This window comes from Trifolium pratense, linkage group LG7, assembly GCF_020283565.1.
Source record: "Trifolium pratense cultivar HEN17-A07 linkage group LG7, ARS_RC_1.1, whole genome shotgun sequence".
In the NCBI taxonomy this organism is placed as follows: domain Eukaryota; kingdom Viridiplantae; phylum Streptophyta; class Magnoliopsida; order Fabales; family Fabaceae; genus Trifolium; species Trifolium pratense.
Window position 1 is genome coordinate 45,879,509 of NC_060065.1, and position 23,084 is coordinate 45,902,592.

At 33.0% G+C, this 23,084-nt stretch overlaps 2 protein-coding genes across 5 annotated transcripts; one reads left to right on the forward strand and one right to left on the reverse strand.

Annotated features, from left to right (window-relative positions):
- Positions 1–2,450: 2,450 nt before the first annotated feature.
- Positions 2,451–10,902, reverse strand: LOC123897287. Of its 4 annotated transcripts, none has more exons than XM_045947870.1 (7): positions 10,364–10,902; positions 6,788–9,730; positions 6,088–6,141; positions 4,433–4,763; positions 3,505–3,646; positions 3,235–3,412; positions 2,451–2,886 (listed from the first exon to the last, which is right to left on the reverse strand). In XM_045947870.1, exons 1-4 carry the CDS (start codon positions 10,805–10,807, stop codon positions 4,506–4,508), a joined length of 3,699 nt encoding a protein of 1,232 aa, XP_045803826.1. In that variant the 5' UTR covers positions 10,808–10,902; the 3' UTR covers positions 2,451–2,886; positions 3,235–3,412; positions 3,505–3,646; positions 4,433–4,505. The 4 variants fall into 4 exon arrangements, with proteins under 4 accessions (XP_045803826.1, XP_045803827.1, XP_045803824.1 ...); XM_045947871.1 differs by having other exon boundaries at positions 2,451–2,916; XM_045947868.1 differs by having other exon boundaries at positions 3,505–3,634; positions 10,364–10,901.
- A 10,796-nt stretch (positions 10,903–21,698) lies between these two features.
- On the forward strand, positions 21,699–22,903 carry LOC123899929 (zinc finger protein ZAT5-like). The gene has a single exon (XM_045951198.1). It carries the CDS (start codon positions 21,829–21,831, stop codon positions 22,741–22,743), a length of 915 nt encoding a protein of 304 aa, XP_045807154.1. The 5' UTR covers positions 21,699–21,828; the 3' UTR covers positions 22,744–22,903.
- The last annotated feature ends 181 nt before the right edge of the window (positions 22,904–23,084 follow it).

Genomic DNA, 23,084 nt, shown 5'->3' on the forward strand with positions numbered 1-23,084 from the left:
TTTAAAGAGATTTCATACATCATCTTTTGTTTCTTATTGTTGACATGGGACGGTTTAGGGGATTTAGATTTAAATCTGGACCATTGAATGTATTTAGACATAGTATGTGTTTGGTTGAGCGGCGACTAGAATTGATTCTAACAAAATTGAGTTTGATAGAATTGATTTTGGTTAAAAGTGAGTTTAACAGAATTGATTTATGTTTGGATATATCAATGCAAAAGTGATTCTCAATATATGATGTTGTTTGGGTAATTTGAATCAAAATTACTTTTAAACGTGTAAATTACCAAAAGGATCTTTTAAAATATATAAAATCATAACTAATAATATAACTTTTATAAGAAAACTAATAATGTAATATATATTATATAAAATAAATCACAATATTAATTAAAAAGTTGTTAAAAAATTTGAAGGGCAACTCAGTTCAATATTAAAAACAAAACCCACAGAGACAATTAAAAAAACAGATCCCATAGTAAACAAAAACATATTTACTTGACAAAAAAAATCCATATTCATCATTATCCTTTTCTCCAGAATTTATTTTAAAACAAAAACTCATATTCATCATTATTCTTTTCTCCGAAACCTCCAACACATTCAGTTTCCCTTTCTACTATTTCTCCTTCCCCTTTCCATAGAACTTCTATTCTTCTCCACTGACAAATCTCATCTCCCTTTCCTCTCAACATATATACCCATCAATTTTTCTACAATATAGGGAGACAAAATTTGTATTGTTATTCAGAAGGAAAAATTGTTGTGGATTTTGGAAGGCAGAGGCAACATGCAGTGAGTGAAATTGACAATTTGGGTGCTGAATAATGAATTGAGTTCTTGTAAGAGGAATAGAAATAAAGGGCAATAAAGGAATAAAAGGAAGAATCCAAACTGAAAAATGAAGAATTGATTTTGGGTCACCGCAGAAGCTAGGATTTCTTGCTTCTGGTAGAATTGATTCTAGGAGACAAAATCAATTTTAAAAGAGAAAACCAAACACGCATCAAGAAGAGAAGAATCACGTATGTGGGTCCAAACGTGCGTTTAGAGTGCGGAAACGCGGAACCAAACACACGCATAAGGACGTTTATGAAGACGGTTTAGGGGAGTATGATATTTAAAATAAGTTTGTATTATTCAATTATATTACTTGCTCACTTCAACAACCAAATCAATCTTATGTTACGTTTTGATTCGGAAAACAATAGTAATGGATAGAACAATATATGACAGAATATGATAGTAGAAGCTAGAATAAATTTGAATATGAGAGAGATAGAGAGATAATATTTTTTATATTTGAAAATAAAATAGATATTTTAATATTTTTTATAGTTGTATTTTGGACAAAAATTTATCCGATGGTTCAGTGAAAAACAAAAGTCAATTTCTAAATCAAACAGTGTACAATAACAGTTATCCAATCAAATTCCCTATTTCCTAGCAAACGCACCCTATATTCCTAATGAGAGAGAATTAGTGATGACTCAAATTGTTCGCTACTTCAAATTTTCTATATTGTAAGAGTAGCATAAAAATTAATGTGATTTTGAATCCTTTGAAGAAGATTAGGGATAAAAGTGTCAACCTAATGACTTGGGTGGCGTAAATATTATTGGTAGATAAAAATGTTTAGTTCGGTTGGTAGGGACATCACATTATATGTGTAGGAGTTGAGATTCGAACCCTAGAGTCCCAGACACTTCATTTAGTCATCTTTAAGGGGAATTTTATAGTCACTGTGCTACTTGAAAAAAAAAAATATATTATTTTCTAGTGTGGCATTTTGAATTGTTGAAGCACGTGGTGTTGTTTGTGCTTTATGTGATGAAAGTTTAAAAAAAAAAAGGTGATGAAAGTTAGAAGCATGTTTACTTAACTTTTTTTAATATACACAAATGAGATAAACCCTTCACTATGCACAAGTTTGTTTTCATCGTTAAATCAATCTCACAATACATCTCTTTCGATTCAATGGTTAAACTTTTTTATTACAAGTCCGCATGAATTATCTTGTGTGTTTTGCTTTAGACATTTAGAGAACTGCTGTCATATATTTTACAATTGTATTTTCACTAAAATGGTTTGGAGTGCAATATCCAATTGGATGGGTTGCAATTTTCTAGTGGGTGAGGCAGTCTTGAATCATTTCTTTATGTGTGGTGACATTATCAAATCAAAGAAAGGTAGACTTGTTCGACACTTGATTTGGTTAAATACTAATTGGTGTATTTGGAGATTGAGAAACAATATTATTTTTCGAGGGGCGGTGGCGAATGTGTCCAAGTTGGTTGACAATATCATGGCGATCTTGTGGCTTTGGTTTAGTGGTCGGGCCAGTAGTAAGTCTGCTTATTCTTACTCCGATTGGTGTACTAATCCTTTATTATGTTTACACAACATAAAAAAAAATCTTTTTTACTTTCATTAATATGTAAAGTTGCTTATCAAAAATAAAATCCAAACATTAAATACATTCCAGTAAAATAAATTAATACAGAGAACACAGTGCAAGCTCTGGTTACAACAAAGTTTTCAGCACGTTTCATGATCAAAAACCTTCCACTAAAAGCAAAAACTCAACACGAAACAAATTCGACATCAGGCAAACATTTTATACTATAATAATCTTATCCCGTCCATTACAGGCCCTCCGTCGCCCTTGAAATAAAGCGCTAAAGGCCCTTGCTTGTCCCTTTCACGATTTTGCAATAATAATGCACATGACCAATACCGATGCTTATATATTGCCATGTTTCATAATGAAGAGCAACATCCTTACATAAAAGGCAATAGCCAGTGCCTTGGTTATACATGATATTCTATGCAGCAGATGATGCCATTCAACCTTTCGTCAACTACAACTTTGCGAGGTTTCACCTGCAAGCATGGTTTTACCTTCACGTAAGTCTGCGGCAGTTGGAATTTCAATAGTAAGAAGGTTTAGTGGTAGCCACATGAAAATTAAAAAGCAGAAAATCAATTGACGGGCTCCAATGTTTGCTTAGCCGAGACTGATAAAAAATCAATCAAATTTCCACCAACCTTGCTGGACTCAACATACTACACTTTTTCATTCGTTTATTTATTTATTTATTTATTTCATCACAACAAACCATCAATGTTTGATAAAACAGATTAAACTAGTAAAATTACTATGAAGCTACAAGTGAAGATCCAAACAAAGGACACAAGTTTAAAATATAAGGACAACACTGAAATACGTACCATTACTAGCACAATTCAAGGTCTCTGGCTAATGATGTACAAATTTTAGACTCCCCTCAATCGTAGAATTCTTTCATTTGGCAGTGTCGTCCAAATAAATCCAGACAGCAATATTTGATCCATGGATTTGCATTTATGATTTATCCACATGAGATTATAGAAAGAGCAGATGAACATGCTACAAAGCCATCCAAAAAACTATTTAAAAATCTGGCAAGTATAAATAATTCACATTATCATACCTTTCTTTTAAAGTTCATATTATCATACCTTACTATGTTTAAAGCAGTTGATTCTATGTTACCAATTCCTGCCTGGATAAAGATGCATCCCACTTGTTTCCATTACAGCTCAGTAATTCCATTATAGACCATACTTGTCATCCACAAAGTTCCTTGTCCTGCACACACATCTAATCATAAGTTTATACATATACCTAGCAAGTGTATTAACTGTAATTTGAATAATGGGACGATGTGAATCTCAATATTGTCAATTGAAAATCGCAGAATATAGTGGTTTGTTCAAATTCCTCTATGAAATATTGTTATAGCTGCTATTTGACAATATTTTGTACTAAATAGTGTATCGTAGAACAATAGTGATATCTTCAAATTCAACTTCACTATAGCGTTGCTATTTAACAACACTGATAAACCCAACTAAAAAATAATACCCAGCAATGTCATAAACAATTATTCCCAGATAACAACAATTAAACACATCAATTTAACCAGAACTAATGACACAATGTCTGATTTGAGACATTTATCACTCAGTTTTTAACCTACAGAATTTGACATAATATTTGAAAGCATGTGATTTCCTGTAATTTGGCTAAAAACAATGCAAAAGACTCTAAACATTGTACACATCAGTTGCTTGAATGTATTTTTAGGTCTAAAGCGAAATTTGAGGCAATGTTATTTTAAAAATAATACATTATTATATTTATTAATTTTATTGTATCTGCTATAAATTTCAAAAAAATTAAAACGCAATTACTATGGTCGATGTAAACTTTTACTGTGCGGGTAAATGCAAGACTCGTAATCATTTTATGCAAAATATAATTTTGATTCCTTCAATATAGTGCATCTAGATTCTATAGTCAGATGATCATTACAAGGTGCATATATGTCCCCATTAAATTTCCGAAACATGTCAGCTAAGAGGAGAAGAGGGATTTAGGCTTCACCTGAATTTTGGATCAGCAATTGAAACCCTTCGATTTACATTCAAAATAGGCCACTCAAAGATTTAGTCAGCTTTCACTGTGTTTGATATCCCTCACCACTGCTCCCTTTGGACAACATCTGCAGTATGGTGCCCTTGGTAATCCACGCAGTCATTTCAGGCTGCTGTTCAAAGGGATTAAGAGGATGTTTGTTTCCATCTTCAAGATGCACACCGTACACAAATGGTAATCTAAGGGTAAGGAAACTATCTGGTGGCAAGATCACTGGACATCCAAGGCTAAACTGCAATTTTTGTTCACGATCTGGAACTGACGGAGGCAGGCATGATGCCTACAAGGACAAAATAGTATAATGATTATAGATTGTACCGACAAAAAGAAAGTATGATGATTATAGAATTGAGAAGAATAGCAAAAAGTATAGCTGTATTAATATAATTTTAGGAAGTGTAAACAGCAATACTGGAAAGGAGCAAACAGAAATGCACAAAATGTATTTAATAAAGGGTGTTACTAACAAGTGCCCTTAGGGCACTCTTAGGAATCCAAATAAAGACATTATTTATTCAAAAAGTTAAGCATTTCAATTTCCAATGCATTGAATTCAAACATTTTCATAAAAGCGTTAGCATTTCCCTTTAACACTGATAAGAAGTCTATTCAGAGATAGCACCAAATAAATCTTACGTAAATCAAAAAGGTTTTCCAGTTCATTGTTGATTGTACAGTATCATTGTTTTAAAGTAATCCCAGCAAGGCCAAATACAAAAATGAAAGAATGATGTTAGACAAATGCAACGGGTTTGTTTGGCCTGACTCTTTTAGTTTAAAACCTACTTTATAATATAGGTAAAACTAAAAATTAAGAGCTTTAAGAATAAAGTTAAAATTGTTTGATAATTTTATCTTTTTATAGATATAAGAGCTATTTTTATGCCAACATATGTTTGGTAAACATTTTTTAAGCTCTTATCTTATTAAGCATTATGATAAGTAAAACAATTATGCAATAAGTACTTGTTCAAAAAAATTATGCAATAAGTAGAATAGAAATTCTTTAGGAAACAAAAATAATTAGTTAATAAAAGACACAATTGTTTATAGTCTGTTAGACAATCTTTAAAAGACACGATTTTTTATATAAATAATTTACAAGTTATACTATCTAATAAAGCTATTAAATGGTTACTAGTATATTTTTTTTAAAAAAAAAATCTTGGTGAATATTTGATTTCTAAAGTTATGTATGGCAAAATACACTGTGTCGGAGTATACAAGCAGTGCATACAATACTTGTAAATATCAGATTCCAAATTCCCCCCTACATTATTGGATTCAAAGAGAGAGCCTTGAGCCCTTGACCGGAAGCTCAGCAAAAGCACCGTTCTGCATGTTTTCTTCTATACAAAATATGCTACAAAATAAGTTGGGCCTAATATACTCTAAATATATTAACACAACTTGGGCCGAACACGCAGCAGAAGGTAGTTTCTCCCAAAAAAAAATTGGGTGCCATACTTCTCCCAACTTAAAACATCCATTTGTTAAGATACTTAACTGTTTTCTAAGCGAGTCTTTAGCATTTTAATCATGTAATTTTTTTAAAAAAATTACATACAAATATCCAAAATGCACACTAATGAAGAAAGGCGTACCTCAAATTGCACAACAGGGCATGTTGCTAGTATTACAGGAAATGCTGGTGTGACCTACAGCAATAACTATACATTAGGTAGGTGATCCGACAATAGTAATTATTATATTACATATACAATTATCATCATAACATGAAAATAAACTAAAAAACAAATATGCGACATCCAATACATTCACTCTCAAAATCAACCACACGGTTTTCAACCAAAAGTTGGTTATAAATTGCTCATTAGTTACCAGTAAATTTAATCTTGTAGATGAGACCTGGATAAATTTTTCTAATTCAGAAAACATATTCTTAATGCTGTATTCAATATTGAAAAATATATCCACATGTCATAGTCTGATTTGAGAACTTGATGCAAGTTTTTTCCTTTATTTCAACAAAGAAAACCACTCTTTGCATCAAGGTTGAAAATATTTCATTATCCACATGGTGTCTTTCTTTAACAGTATAACAAATGTGAATTTTGTTAGAGAAACCGGTACCCATCAATAAGTTGAAGGAGACGTGGTTAATTAGACGATATAATATTTTTTTACAGAAAGAAAATTTGTTCAACCCCCACTGGTTTATAATTTATAATAATAAAAACAACTCAAAATGATAAAACACAAAATTGGAACTTTTTTTGGTACTAAAATGAATTGATGCTAATTGAAACATAAATTAATGCTTATTTGAGCAGAAACTCATACCATAAAAATCCTTTTAAGCTGTGAGATACCACTGGCAAACTTAACCTCTGCTGTATCTTTCTTATTCCTAGAACGCCTGCAGTGAGGGCAGATCATGTAGATAGGCAAATTTCGGTTCAGCATGGAGAATCCAAGTTCATCACCACCCATGTTATTGGCATGAAGATCCCCTCCAGAATCTTTCATAAGATCGGGGGATTTTGTCAATATATTCACAGATGTCATATTTTTTTCCTTCAGTGGAATAGAAGTATATTCTGCTCCATCAGCATTCAGATGACCATTAGGAATGATTTCATTTGATTTTCCCATATCTCTCTTATTATTGGATGCAGAAAGAATTTCATTTGAGCTTCGGTGAACTTTGGACCAGGAAGCATTTTTGCTTACTTTAGTATGAGATTCCTGATTTCTTTCAGCAGACTCCATAGAAGAAGATAAATGAGAATCTTCAGATGATGAGTATGAAGATCCAAGTTCAGTGAGGTGATTTGCATTTAACAGGAAACGATGGCCACGGGGGCATTCATGTTCAAATCCAACATATACTATTACATGTTTTAAAGAAGAATTTGGTTTGCTCTTTTCACCACCATTCAAGTATACAGGTACTACATTGCTACCTATCCTCAAAAAAGGGTCGCTGTCTGTGCAACTATCATTTCCATTACCATGAAGCGGTCCCTCAGTAAACAACATATCTTGAGATTTTTGAAATGTTTGGTGATCGATAGTTGCATTACCCCTTTCTGCATTCTGATTACTTGGCCTGCTTTGCTTCACACCTTTCTCTGAACCTGATGTAGGCAATTTCCTTTGCTGAAGAGGAGGGAATCCTGAATCAACACCCGCTGATCCAGCAACAACCTCAGAAAAAGGTTTTCTCATATTGAAAGTAGGAAAACCTCTACCAAAACTTATATTTTTGTCATCAGCTTTAATAATATCCAAAGATGTTCTATGGTCTTCCACTCCATTTTGCACAGCAGGGTTGGGTTGTCTATCACCAGTTTTCTTTGCAATATGTTCAACATTGGGTCCCCTGATTACAGAACTTTGTTTCACTGTAGTCTCTGTTGAACCATTTAGCCTTCTATGTTTCTCTAGGTATATTGTCCACTTCAGAAGATATTTCTCAGTAGCATAAAATCCACTCTGAAGTAAGCCTTTGGAAGATTCATAGTATCTTGAACCTCCAATACGCAGCAAATTCCAGGAAGAAGATTGAACAGGTCCTTCAACTTCAGTTTCTGGTAGTTTGACTGCAGGAAGTAGCTTATCACAGTCAGAGAAGCAACCAGCATTAGCTGATTCAAAATCAAACGGATCTGGGTGTAACTGTCGTGAACGGCCACAAGCACAGGCATGCAGGAAAAAGTAGCCACTTGAATGTGGCTTAGGCAAAGATCCCAATTCTGAATTACTGCCCTCAACATCATGCCTTTGGTGCATGCATGGTTTTCCCGTCAAACTAACAGCATCACAAAGTTGCCTTCCTGATTTCCAAATGGAAGAACATTCCTCTTCCAATGTTTTTACAAAAAGTTGCACAGCAGGTCCTTTTACCATTGAGCGAAATGAATGCAAAGCTTTATCTAAGTGAGCTTCATGTTGTGATGTAGGATAGCAAGCAGGCAAATCTTTCAAATATATCTCCTTTGCAGCTGGAATGGCTCTTTGGCACCAGGAAGTCGAAAACTTAGTGTTCAACCCTCTACCACATTGCAACCAAGATACAGCAACGTCTAAAGGATTTGTAGACTTCAATGATTCCTCCGCTGCAGGTGAAACAGTGTTCCTTGGACGAGGCTTTCTTTTATTAATTTCAAATTCATCCAAGCAACCCCCTTTTGCACAGAGAACTCTACTCAAGATATGAAGACTTGAAGTTAACCAAGTTTCAAAACTTGGAAGATCAGGAGCAGTAAATGTTTTACCAGATGCAACTGAGGCAGCAGCCGCCGCTGCTGCCACAGCAGCCATACCGACACCAGAGCTACTGTTGGTATTTACTAGCCCCCCTCTCCCTCTCAAAATATCAGATTGCCTGTAAATAAACTCTTTAACAGATATTAAATCCTCTTTGCTTGCTATTTGACCATGGCTTTCCAGCAGAAGGGAATCTGAGGTTGCTTTCCCGTTCAAGACATCTTCAACAAGTCCTGTGGCAAACTCCAGAGATTCACCTTTTTGAATTGAAAGCCGGTCTAACAAAACAACTGCCCTTGATGCATCAAGTGAAAAGAGAGCTGCAGAAGCTGAGGAACCCCCAGTCCTCACACCGGGGTGAGTAACTTCGGAACCTGATAATGTTCTACATTTCTTAATCAGAAAGCGAATTTGCGCTTCAAGAGACGACTGTAGTTTCTTCCTAAGTCCACCTTCAGATCGACTTGCAGGGCGTGCCAGCACAACGACTGAACCAGAACCTTTAGTAGCAGGAAAATTTGTCTTCCCTACACTACTCGAACTAGAAGACTGATTAAGCGAAGATACATCCGAAGAGTCCTCCCCATTTGTACTGGAATTTGATAAACTGGAGAAGTCATCCACAAACACAAACAGCATCACAGGTATACACTGTCCAGGAAATAAAGAAGTATAAGATCCTAACCCTGACATAAGAGACACAGCCGACGCATTGCGGTTCAAGTTACCACCACCACCACCTCTGCCCAGAGAAGAATCTAAACCTGACATAGACGCGTTGCGATTCAAGTTACCACCACCTCTACCAGGAGAAGAATTATTATTTCCTGTCGATACAGCTCGAGAAGACAATGAAGCCGAAGAATGCACTCTAGACGGTAAGCCCGGCGCACCACCTTGCGACCTAACAAACGGAGCCATAGCATGTTTCGCCGCTTGTAGCACTCGAAAATTCTTTAAAACCCTAGTATCAAACCGTGACCCCTCTTGAATATATATGATAACATGACAAACCTGCATTTCTAGCTAGTCAATAACATTACACCAACCAACCACACACAATTTCATTACCATAAAAGTACACACAACAAAGCACACCCAGGTTCAAACTCTGGTGAAGGAGAAAAATACTAACATAACACTTGGTCCTTCTGTCCCCTATTATAAGCAAAATTTTACTTAGGTTCTTTGAATAACTGATATATCTAGTCTATAATATAGACCACGTACATTATAGACTAGATACATCATGTAACCAAAAAAGACTAGATACATCAATTATTCAATAAACTTTAAAAAGTGAAATTTTACCTATAATAAGGAAAGGAGGGAATAAATAATAACATTGTCTATAAAACACACCTGCGCGTGAGCGCGCGCACACACACAACGCACCATTCTGCAACATAACCTAACTAAATCACTAATTCAGCAAACATTACAGTTCTTAAATCCTAATCCGAACCAATATAATCCAATCATCCTACATTACAGTTCTAATTTCCTAATCCAATCTGGTTTTGCTAATATAATCATCCTACTTTAATTCAGCAAACTTAGCACAATCAAACCAAAATTAAAAATAAAATTAAAGATAATGTTCAAAACTTCGATAAGATTAAAGCAGTGATGAAGAAAACGACTTACAGAGAACATGAAAAGCATTCCCTGTAAATCACCAAACTCGTGCTCTTCAACAACAGAATCAAATCCAGGCGAAGGTTCAAACGAATCATGAACAGAACAACAACGAGTTGAAGAAAAATGAAGGAACAAAATCCCCTTATCACGGTCACGAAAGTAACTAATTCTTCTACGCTTAAACCATTCCTCAGCTTCTTCATCATCAACGAGTAACGGTTTATCGAGGTTACCAGAAGCGAAGACATTAGAATCGATAACTCGGTTGAGTAAGTGAGTTGAATCGTCGTGTCGTCGCGCTATGAAACCGATTACTACCACGCCGTCGGAGGAAGAAGGAGGTGGCGCCGATGAGGGATTGCCGGTGGTGGTGGTGGTTGAAGCGGAGGAAGACGGTGGTGGACGAATGAGGACTCGAACCGGTGACGGAGAAGGGTTTCGAGCTTCCATTAACAGAATCTACTCAACTGTGTCTTCTTCGTTTTGCGAATTTTTTATTTTTTTCAACTTTAATCAAAATTTATTTTATTTTTATTTTGAATATTTTTATTTTTACTTTTTGGTAGTTTATTTAAACTTAAACGCAGTTTGCAGTTTCACTACTTCTTGTGTGGACTTAAAACGGTTAAACTTGAAAATTTCATCAAGAACAAAAAAAAGCTAGAAACTTCTAAGTAAATTTTTTATGGTAGTATGCAGTTTTAGTCGTTCTATTTTATAAAATCGTAATTTTGATCTCTTATTTAGTTTTTATGCAATTTTATTTCTTTTACTTTTAAAAATTTACATATGGACAAAACTTAGATAAAGTTCTTTAGGTCCAGTTTTTACTGTTATCCAATAAAAAATTGACACATGGACTGTTTATTTTAAATGATAACCACCGTTAGAAAAACGTTTTCTATAGCATAAAAAAAGTTCTCTGAAATCTTCAACACCCGAAATTTGTGAGAAACAACTCTTAATCCTGTTCAATCTTCCATTATGTGCAAGTTTGGTAAAAAATCTCATACTGTTTTTCCCCGACCGCCACATAGAAAAGACGTCACCCTTTTTCAAGTTTGGTGGAATCTATTTTGTTCTTGTGGCTGTGGTATTTGGTAGTTAAAAAAAATCTCAGATTGCACAAAGATTTGAAACGTGGTGGATTTTCCTTTCACCGCGTCAGTTTTCAAGAGGTGGTGGTTTGCCCCCGGTTGATTTAGGATGCAGGTGATGTCTGTCAAATTACAAGAGAGAAGTTCAATTGACGACGGGTCAGGAAGACGAAACGGGTCGGGAAGATAAAATTCTAACGCACGTTAACTCAATTTTAACGATGTAAAATAAACAGTCCAGGTGTCAATTTTTTATTGGAGAACAGTAAAAATTGGACCTAAAGAACTTTATCTAAGTTTTGTCCTTTACATATTTGGTTTCCCTACTAAAAAAATAGATAAGCCTGCACAGCCTACTTGAGATTATTAAGGCAGACGGCGGACTTTTTCATTAGGAAAGGGAAGAAGGTGCTAAGCATGTCGGATGTCGTACACTTGAGTGGCAAAGGAAAGGTATGAAGTAACTCAACCGATAGGGAGAGGGAGTTAGTACCTCTTTTTTCAAGCTGTCACCTACAAGCCACGCACTATTGAAAATAGAGTACCATAAAGACAAGCATAACAAATACCCTAATTGAGTTTCTAAAACAACCAAAAAAAAAACAAAAAACATATAAGGATCACATCATCTTTATTTTCTTCAAACTAATAATAATTCACGAATCTCCTATTAACTTCATTCAAATTGTGGCTAACCTAGTAAATGTAAAACCAAATTGCATAAGCAAATAATAAGTTATATAAGTACATGTAAGTCATGTTTATTTAAACTACAAACACATGATTAGATGAAATGATGAAAGGAAACGAGAAATGTGTAAAGTACAAACGGCGAATCATAACATCGCTCATCTGAAAGTTCACATAACTTATCCGCAGTAGAAGATCTACTTAACTTTCCCACATTAGAATCCACTGATAGTAGAAGTACATGGATATATGACCTATTGTCAACATGAGTTTCTTTCCCCGTGTGCTACATACCTAGGGGTGTATCGGTTTCGAGTGAATCCAATATCCGAACCAATAAACTCTCAATTGGTTTGGTTTGGTTCGGTTTTTAGTGTTTTTCAAAAATGAATCCGAACCAAACTCATCGGTTTGGTTCGGATACTTTAATCGGTTTTACTGTGCATTTTTTTTTATGTATTCCATGCTATTTTTTTTTTCCGATATATTTTTTTCCTATAACTTCATCAAGTAAGTTCATAAAATACAAAATACAATTCATCAAATACATAATGCAATTCTATTCCTATAAGTTCATCAAATACATAATACAACCATATTGAAATTAAGTTCATAAGTTTTTCAAATAATAAACTACAACAAAAATAAAATTTCAAGTAGAGCAGAAATCACAATAGGTTTTCTTATCCAATTTTGGGTACAAATCAACACTTCAACGATATTGAAATTCAAACAACTACGAAAGGGATCAACTACAAAATGAAAATCAGAAATCACAAACAAGTAGAGCAGAGTAGCGCTTGAGAGTAAATCGAAACAAAAAATCAAAACAACACTTGAGATGAGAGGTTACCGTTTTTTGAGGTTTTAGATGAGAGATATGAGAGCAGCGTGAGAGTGTTGTGTTGTCTGTGCAGTGTTGAAACTTGAGAGAAACTTGAGAATGAGGTGAGAAATGAGAGCAGCTTGAGGTTTTTTGCGACTGTCACTGTGAGGGAGAGAGTCTCAGAGTTTCTAAGTTAGGGTTTGTATTGTGATGTAAGTGAGCTAGATTTTTTTTTCTAAGTAGTTGTGCCTGTTTTATTTTTTAATAGATGTAGGTTGCCTAAAAAAATTATTAACTTAGTAATATATATATATATATATATATATATATATATATATATATATATATATATTGATGTGGTTTGGTCATCGGTTCTTAAAATTGAAACCGAGAACCCAACCAAACCACATCAGTTTTTAATTGGTTCGGTTCAGTTTTTGATCCAAACCATAAAAATCGATTTTTTTTCGGTTTGAATTGATTTGGATCGTCGGTTCAATTAGATTTTTCTGATCCGCTTACACCCCTATACCTACCACTTTGGGTGTGTATAAGGACATCAATGATTGAGTAAAGTAGGTTATTGCTCTTCTTTCTTCATCCATTGCTCTAAAATCCCAAAAATATTCTTTTATGGTGTATTTTTCTATGTGAACAATACGGAGAGAAGAGCAATTACAATTAAAATATACTTTGGGCCTTAATTTTCATTGATGTTTTCTCTCCCTACCCCCCATGAATCTTTTATCCCCCTTGAATTTCCAATTTTGCCCTTGAAAAAACTTCGGTTCGTAGAAACCGAAGTTTTTTTTTGCCTTGAAAACAAATTTCGGTTTCTAAAAACCGAAATTTACTCTGAATTTGCACTAGAAAAAATTTGGTTTCTGCAAGGGCAAAATTGGAATATTGGGGGTATAAAAGATTCATGGGAGGGGGGAAGAGAAAACATCATTTTCATTTAGTAAAGGGCCAACAACTGTTTTTTATAAGGCCCACTGACAATGATGTTCTCGTTTAACTTACTTTTTTTTTTATCAAATAGTTTAATGGTTAGAAATTTCATATTGAAAGTTAATAAGTGAGATGACCAGGGTTCAAACTCTGGCTCCATATATATAATGCAATATCTCTGTCAACTAAATTAAGGTCAGATGTACTTACTTTCTAATTTATGGTTCAAAGATGACTACTATTCTATATATTTTTGTTTGTTTGTGTGTGTGCTTGTTGAAACACGCTAGAGTAAATGGAATTGATGTTATTATTTCAAGCATTGAAACATGATGACCATGGGATTATTATTATTATTATTATTATTATTATTATTATTATTATTATTATTATTATTATTATTATTATTATTTTGTCAGGAAGTTTAGTGACTAAAACTTTACTTTTAAAGTTAATAAATGGAAGTACTAGAGTTCGAATTTCGGTCCTACAATAACATACAATATTCCTGCCAACTGATCTATTCTCACGGAAACGACTTTCAAAATTATTTTAAATGAATGCAAAATAAAATCGTGATGGAAAATGTACCAAGACAGAAAATAAAAATCGTCATGGCATTTATGGTGACAGAGCTATAGATTCATCACATGTGTTTACTGATTTACTCAATAAAATTAAGGAAAATGTTAAATAGTTATCGGACCACAAGTTAAACATACAAATATAAATTTTTTATCTTAGAACTTGTACATGCAATGCAACCTATTAAATATGTAAAAAGTCATATTCATATCATTAATTTTATCTTTTTAATTTCTTTTTTGACGACATGAACTAGTGTCATGGGGACACTATTTAGCATGACCCTAAAATTAAATATACGATTGCTTTGTAGCATTTTTTAGTAGTACTCCCTCCGGTCCTAAATATAAGAGAAATTCTACATTTTAGATTCATCGTGAATCTAATGCATCTGGTTCATAATATGGACCAGATACATTAAATTCTCAATGAATCTAAAAAGTAAATTTCCTCTTATATTTAGGACCGGAGTCACACAACTACAGTAGTTACTAATATAAGTCTCAATTTTATTTATCTATTAGAAGTTAATCTTAACTAATACTATATTGTTAGCCAACGTATTAGCATGGTTTTATAAAATCTTGATAGTGATGTATTTTCGACCCCTTAATTATGAAATAAATTATTTAGAGAGTGTGAACTCTCCTTAAAAAATATTGGAAAAAGATACAGTATGATCATACTTCTAATTAATGTAACAATTGGTTTCTATCATGCTTAGTTGTTGTTATGTGTAGAAATATATCCAAAATTATTTTTTATTTGTCTAGTGTCTTCCCTCCAGCTTGGGTCATGCTTGAATGAGCGAGGATGGAGAGATGTATAAGTCTATTTCTTTTTTAATTTAAAAAAATGAGGAAGTAAGAAATTATCACTAATTAAAGTGATAATAATAAACTTTAGGAGTTTGGTCTTCTGGTAAAAAAAAATAGGTATTTGGAGATTTAGGTTTCAACCTCACTAATATAATCAAATAGAGGAATAAATATATTTGCAAGATATAGTACTCCGCCCAACCCAACACCGTAAAGTTATCTAGTTATTCATCCAATTAAAAGGGTCAATACACCATTCATAAAACAAACATGATAATGAAAATGTTAATATGTCGGGTTGCAAAGTTTTCCTTTGGCATGGGTATGTAACAAAGATATGGTTTACGTAAAAAAATATCTAAAACTTAAACTCAAATTATATTTTTAAAAAAAATTAAAAAATGAAAATTGTAAAGCTGGCATGGCCTTAGACTTAGTTGCAAAAAGGGTCCGCAGTCACATTTCTCATCTTATATCAAGTTGAGTACAAAAAGTGATAGAAGGAAGAATGCTGAACTTTCTAATCCCTTTCTCTCTTTTCTCTTTATTTTTCTCTTTCACTAATAATAATAATAAAAGTATTGATAATTAATTCAATTTTATTTCTCTTTATCAAAAGGAAGTAGTGGAGGTAATTAAAGGCACAATATATATTGAGCTGAATATGTCACTAACAGGTTATGTATGGTATGGATAGCATCCAATAATCCTTACGTTACGTGCCTCACACAACACAACAACTTACCTTACCACATTAATTTGCTACGCTAAGAATCTGCCGTCCTTTTTTGCATGATAAAATTTCTTAGTATTATTCTTTTTGATTATTCAGCAAACTTTACTGTACATTGGAACCTATATCTTTGCTGTAAATGCATGTCACTTGCATACACATCACTCTCTGTTGATTCTCTTTTGCTGCATGCACTTCAATCTAATTACTAGTATATTCTTTTCTCTTTTAATAATAAAAAGTTTACAAGTGTTTGTCCTCGTGAACTTAGTTGAGTTAGTAAGGACATTGCATGTAATACGTAGGATTGAAATTCGAAATATGAAACTCTCATTTATTTACCTTAAAAAGTAAAATTTCAATCACTTGATTATTTGACAAAAAAAAATGTAGACGTGTTCGACCCCCGCCAGAGTTGGAAGACCTTAAATATAGTATAAAGCACTCAGAATATGTAGATGTGTTTCAGTGTAAGACATATTTTAGTATATGTTGGAAAAATTAGACATAAAATTATCTTATACAAATAAATCAAGTGATCAGAAGAAAGAACATATTTCGGTATATATAAAGATGGATTATATGGAATACTCAATCCATTATAAGGCCAAAATAAAGAGGGAAGAAGAAAGAAAAAATAATAAAAGAAGACATTCAACCTAAAAATCAAACCCATACTACCCAAAAGTTCTTCCAAATAACTATTACAGCAAACAAAGGAAAGATTTCATTATCCACTCCTAAAAAGTATGAATAGACCATGCGGACTCGCTCAAAAACCACTTAAGAAGAGAATTTAATATGATTTACCAATTATTAAAAATTTACCATCTTATCGGTGAACATAAAATCATTTTGAAACTTTTAAATTAACCACACAACAACATGTCAAACCTATTCTGGACTAGACTAAAATTAGTCCAACATCATACCCTCTAGGTCCATAATGGCTTGCCCCACCACATCCATGTCAGCAGAACATGGTGGAACCTCTCTACCAAGATAGGAGCAAATCACCGCCCTTCCCACTATCTAAGGGGAATATATTGGCAGACCATCTTATTGTGCCAACCCAATAAGGCCCAATAAAAGGACATTTGGCCCAGAGCTGGGGGCTATATAAGCTCTCATATTCGTGAGAGCAAGAGAAAACTATTCATTTACTCAATTACTTTCTCTCTCTTGTATCTCTCTTCTCTCTTTCCCTTTCTAACTTTGGCATATGAGCACCTGCAGGTACAACCCTCCCCTCCGTGGATCAGCTGCTCGACCCGCCGTCAACCACCTGCTCAACTGACTGCCAGCTGACCATCTACCTATTCTGATCAACAGTTAAGATCAAAACCAATGTCAAGCGATGTTTTGGTTGAGAGATAACTCAAAAGGAACAAAAGACTATGAAGTTCTGGAAAAACTCATAAGTCATAAACAAATGACGTGCTAAGTTCTGGAATAGCCTACAAAACTCATAGAAATGTGCGTTCTTCATTGTGAGAGCCTTGTCTAAAAGCAATTGCTATGAGAAATCAATGACCTTTATATTGGAGTCCAACTCTTCCATATTTGTGACAATATTTGAAGTTTGTCCCACAATACAAATACCACTAGAGGAGCGAGACCTAGTCGACAAAGTTGTGTAGACCAAGCTAACATAGAACTAGTCAAAGAAGTCATTCATCCCAACCATTTGTCCTCCTCAAGAATCAAAGTTAATTTAGCCACCAATAATCAAATCCACCACTAACTATCGCTCCCGAGTAAAAAAAAAAAAAATCGGCAATCTCCACAACTAAATGAGGACCCAGAGTCACCCTGCACCTTCCCACCGACCTAAATTACCAACAACTAAATCTCCCAAAATCAGTATCACAAAAGCGTTGCAGGATGCAACAAGTGCGAGGTATATTGTTTAGAAAAGTGAAAGTTGAACACTTTATAAGAAAGATGATCCATAAACCTAATACCTTAAGGTTTTGGATAAAAGTATTGTGTCCAACTCTCTTATAGAATTGTTGTTAAACCCAATGTAGATGATCTTCTGGATGTCCCCTCATGACCCAACAAAAACTACATCTTCCACAAACTTTAGATCAAAAGGAAGCCAACAGACTATTTCGATATCCATTTTCACAAATCCATATTAAAACCGATATGTTGTAGAGTTTGTAGTAAATCCTAATATAAAGAGACCTCATGTCTTAGCACTACTAGAAATTTCCTATTTTCCTACAGATTTTTTCCTCCACCAGCATTTTCTCAAAAGAGTGAAGTTGAAAAACCCTAATTTAATAATCACAAATAGTCAATCAAATGCAATATTTATGAATATTTTAACCTTCATATAACATGACTATATCTTGTTTGGGTTTCAATTTTGTACAAACACATCAATTATGATTCATTATAATTTTAGTTATATATTCAAAATTGTATATACATCTTTAGATTAATATTTCTATTATTCGATCCGAATTCAATAGAACTTAAGCCATATTTTATTAATTATAAATAAGGGATTTATTTGGACCAACAAACTTGCTTCATCATTGATCAACTCCAAATTAATTAGCTGGCATCTATATGTGTTGTTGCATCATAATAAAATGTGGGTCAACGGTACATTATCTAGATAATGAACTACTTTAGATTTAAGCCATGAAACAAATCCTCACACAAATTACATATGTATAAGCTATAGTATTATAGTAGTGGTATAATGTCAAATAGTGAAATAGGTCTTCATTATATGATATGACACCATTAGATAATAGTATAATTATTTTTTTTTTTTTGAAATTTTAGATAATAGTATAATTAAGTGTTAGTGAGATAGGACGTACACTTGTAATTATTTATTGACTTAGACACAAAAATTAAGTGATTTGGTCAAGATTTCGGTTTCAACTAACTACAAATCTACCAAAGAACTTATTGTTACTTTCACTGTCTGTGATGTATGTTTGTTCTTTTAGTAGTATTACATTGCTCTCACCTAGTAAAGACGATTAAGTCAATGATTTGATATCTACTTAATCAATAACTAACTAGCTTTTTTTTAAGTAGTTTAGCGACTAGAAATTCCACCTTAATAGATGGCGTGTCCAGAGTTCGAATTCCGGTTCCTACACATAAAGTGCAATGTTTCTACTAACTGCATTAAGCTCACAGGAACAACACACTAACTTAAACAACAATTTGGACCACCTTAAGAACGAGTGTAATTGGAAGCTATAAAGATGATTTGGTGGTGGATGTAGTGTGATGAATTAAGAAATTGAATGATAAAGAGATCAAAGATTTGATTTTTACATTCAGTAAAAATTATAAAAAAAAAATAATAATAATAATATTAATTATTAATATTGACTGTTTCTTGAACTGTAACTCATACTAATAACATCAAAATGATATAACCAACCTTTGCTTCCAAGTGAAATGGCCAACTTTTTACTTTTTCCTTCTTTAATTTTCAATTATGGTCACACATTTCATTTAATAAATATATATTGACAACAAATATTCTCCTTAAGTATAGGAATTTTTTTTTAAAAATAAATTACTAATTTTCTACCGATGGAGGTCAGATATAGTGGAAAAAATTAAAATCTCACAATAGACCGACCAATATTTAAATTTTTTTAGTAGATAAATGAAATATCAAGTGATTGAAAACTTACACACATACAAAGTGGAGGGATCGAAGTTCAAACATCGGTCATGTTGTCCAACATTAGTAATTTTGACATTTTTGTCAGTCGTATTAGAAATATTCGTGAACAACCAGTATTTGAACTTATCGAGAGAAATACCAACACTATAGAAATAAAATAATAAGATTATCTCAAATAGAGTAACTTATAATCACCCCAAAAAAAAGATAGAGTAACCTATAAGAAACAAATTAATAATTACCAAAATTAAGAAAATTGATACTAGCATTAAGTGAATGGATGGAAAAACGAAGGATGAACAACATATAAATAGGCAAATGTCTTAAAGATCAAATCTCATTATCTCCATAATCGTAGTACAAAATTTACACTATTAATATTTTTTAACAATTTACTAATTTTCGTGAAAAGGTCTATGTCACAATAGTTATGACAGATTCTCCTTTTCTAACTATTTTTTTTTTACTATATTATACGGAGTAAATATGAAATGTCTTTATTTTTCTTTAGGAACTAAATTAGACGAATGATATAATCAAATTCCAAAAGTCCCATTGTTGGTTTAACAATCAATATAATTGATAACAAAAAAAATTGATTATTATGAATTATTAGCTATACAACCTAAAATATATCCTCAATGTACCTTTAAGCAGAAGATTAAGTGTAACTAATTAGCAATTAAAAGAAAAGTATACTATTCAAAGTAGGAACCGTCCTAAAGTGAATATGTCATCATATACTTGTATGCTACATATACCCTCCTTACTCCTTAGTTCTTAACCGAATCATATACTTAATCACATGCCACTTATGTCCTTTTCTTTTCTTGTTGGAGTACTATTACTCATAAAATAAATAAAATTTATCAAATATATATTAAAAAATACTTAAAAGCTACCCAAATCTCTAATCACTCCGTTTAGATTAAATGCTTCTAACGTGCAATCTTTGCTTTAATGGGTTTGTGTAAATTGCTACCTCTTCTAATGTTTGGCTTAAATAATCTTCTAACCAAAGAAAGAGTGAAACGGATTCAAAACGTTAACACTTAACAACAACTTTCCTTTCTTAATTCAATGCTTTTTAATTTTAAACCATAGAAAAATTATTCAATTTTAATTATCAGTTAGCACTTCCACCTAAAACCGAATTTTAGTTCATTAATCTCCATCTGATCTCTTGTTTAATGTACTAGCACGCAATTATTCTTGGCCACTCGCAAATTTATGATTATGATTAATCAAAAACACATATTAATTGTAACAAAAAAAAAACACATTAATTTTCTTGACAAAAAAAACACACAAATAAAAATTACTCCAAAAATATAACTCAAAAAAAAAAAAAAACGCACAAATAAACTAAAACATTCCGCTCAAATTGTTCAAAAAAACTCGAGTTCAATTTCTGGTAGTAACAATTTTGGATTGAACTTTACTTATCCCGTGATCGAACTCTGAATCATTGTTGCCTCATTCTTTTAAGAACCAGAAAATTAATATCAAAGATAAAAAATACACTCACACACAATGGACATGTTCCAACTCATTAAATTCCAAAATTAATCACATAATACAAAAGCATGTTTAATCATTGATGAATCATACTCATGCATTACAAATTTATACAATCACTTCATGCCAATAATACAGTGTGCTAGTCACGAACTAACTAAAAATAATCACAAAAAATTATATTAAATTATTTCATTAAAAAGTAAACACTACACTAAGCAATACTATAAGGAGTGTGGCAGCAATAAAACAGAAAAAAGAAGAAAAAAAGTGTGGTTATGATTGAAGCGTGAAACCACTCTCCATAAGAAGCGCGTGAATAAAAACGAAAGAACTTTAATTTCTTGCTAGTAACATTTCCAAGGTTGGAAAAAAAGCAAGGAAGATTTTGGGTGCCATTCAATTCATTCACTATATACCAATATATATAAATACATATAATCATCTATTCACACTTCACACACTTCACATAATTCATCATATATAAATTACACACTTGTGTGTGTGTCTCTTTCTTCCTATTCTCTACTACTATCTTATACCTTTCATATTCATATTGTTAAATTAAATTGAAATTCTTAGGATGTTGTCTAAAATGGACATGGAAGGAATTCTAAGCACAAAGGAACATGGTAATGATGCAAGTCATCTCATCAAAGGGAAGCGAACAAAACGGTTGAGACAGTTGTCACCTTGCACCGTGGCAACTACCACGGTGACATCAAGCTGTTCAAGTGCCACTGGAGGTGGTGGATCTTTTTCATCCACCACCTTCGATGACACTGAACAAGAAGAGGAAGCGGATATGGCTAATTGTTTGATTCTCCTAGCCCAAGGAAGAACAGGAGAAGGAGGAGGAGAAGAAGAGAATCAATATCGACGTGCTCAGAGCCACCACTATGATAACAAACACCAACAGCAACAAATGGACGGTTATAACAAGATAGCAACAACTGAAAAAGCAACAAAAAACGGTTTTGAAAGTTATGAGTGCAAAACTTGTAACCGTTTTTTTCATTCATTTCAAGCGTTGGGTGGACATAGAGCAAGTCACAAGAAACCAAAGATGAAAGAAGAAAAACAATCTTCACCTTCGCAACCGCGACAAATCGCTACCACAACCGGTGAATTTGAAGAAGAAAACAACAAAATTCACACCAAGAATATTACTACTATCAATCCTCTTGTTCCTCCAGTTTCGCTTGAATTAAGGTGTGGTGTTAATATTAATTTCAAGCCCAATAAGCTCAATAAGATTCATGAATGTTCGATTTGCGGCGCGGAATTCACCTCAGGTCAAGCATTGGGTGGTCACATGAGGAGACATAGAGCTTCTATTGATAAAAGTAACAACAAAAACAACAACGTTGTAGCTTTTGAAGGTGTTCATGTTAAGTCTAGAAATATTCTAGAATTGGATCTTAATTTTCCGGCACCGGAGGAAGATATCTCGGATTCGACGTTTCAGTTTCCGGCGATGGTGGGGTGCCATTATTAGGCCAGCTTGGGATGAAGAGGGAGAGGGGATTATATTTTATTTAATTTGATCAACTATGATCATTGTGAATTAATTATGATTATTATCATTATTATTGTTGTTAGCTTTATTTTAATTTACAATTATTCGAAATTATCGATTCATTGGAATTTTTTTTTTTTTAAGTTTATGAATAATTTTTTTTTTTCCCTTTCTATTTGGTTGATCTACTTGTTGACGTTTTTGGAATACTTTGAGTAAGTAAGTGGTTAGTGTAGTTGCCTTTCATTCACGAAAAGTGAGTCATATGTTATAGAGTATCTTTATTTATTTATTTTTAAAAAAATACAAATTTTAATTTT

Bases quoted from the DNA above. Each gene is read 5' to 3' on its own strand.
- LOC123897287 (XM_045947870.1), bottom strand. From the start codon at position 10,807: ATGGAAGCTCGAAACCCTTCTCCGTCACCGGTTCGAGTCCTCATTCGT. The intron at 9,731-10,363 runs GTAAGTCGTTTT...CTAGAAATGCAG, and splicing joins GAATGCTTTTCATGTTCTCT to GTTTGTCATGTTATCATATA. The intron at 4,764-6,087 runs GTACGCCTTTCT...TTGTCCTTGTAG, and splicing joins GCCCTGTTGTGCAATTTGAG to GCATCATGCCTGCCTCCGTC.
- LOC123899929 (XM_045951198.1), top strand. From the start codon at position 21,829: ATGTTGTCTAAAATGGACATGGAAGGAATTCTAAGCACAAAGGAACAT.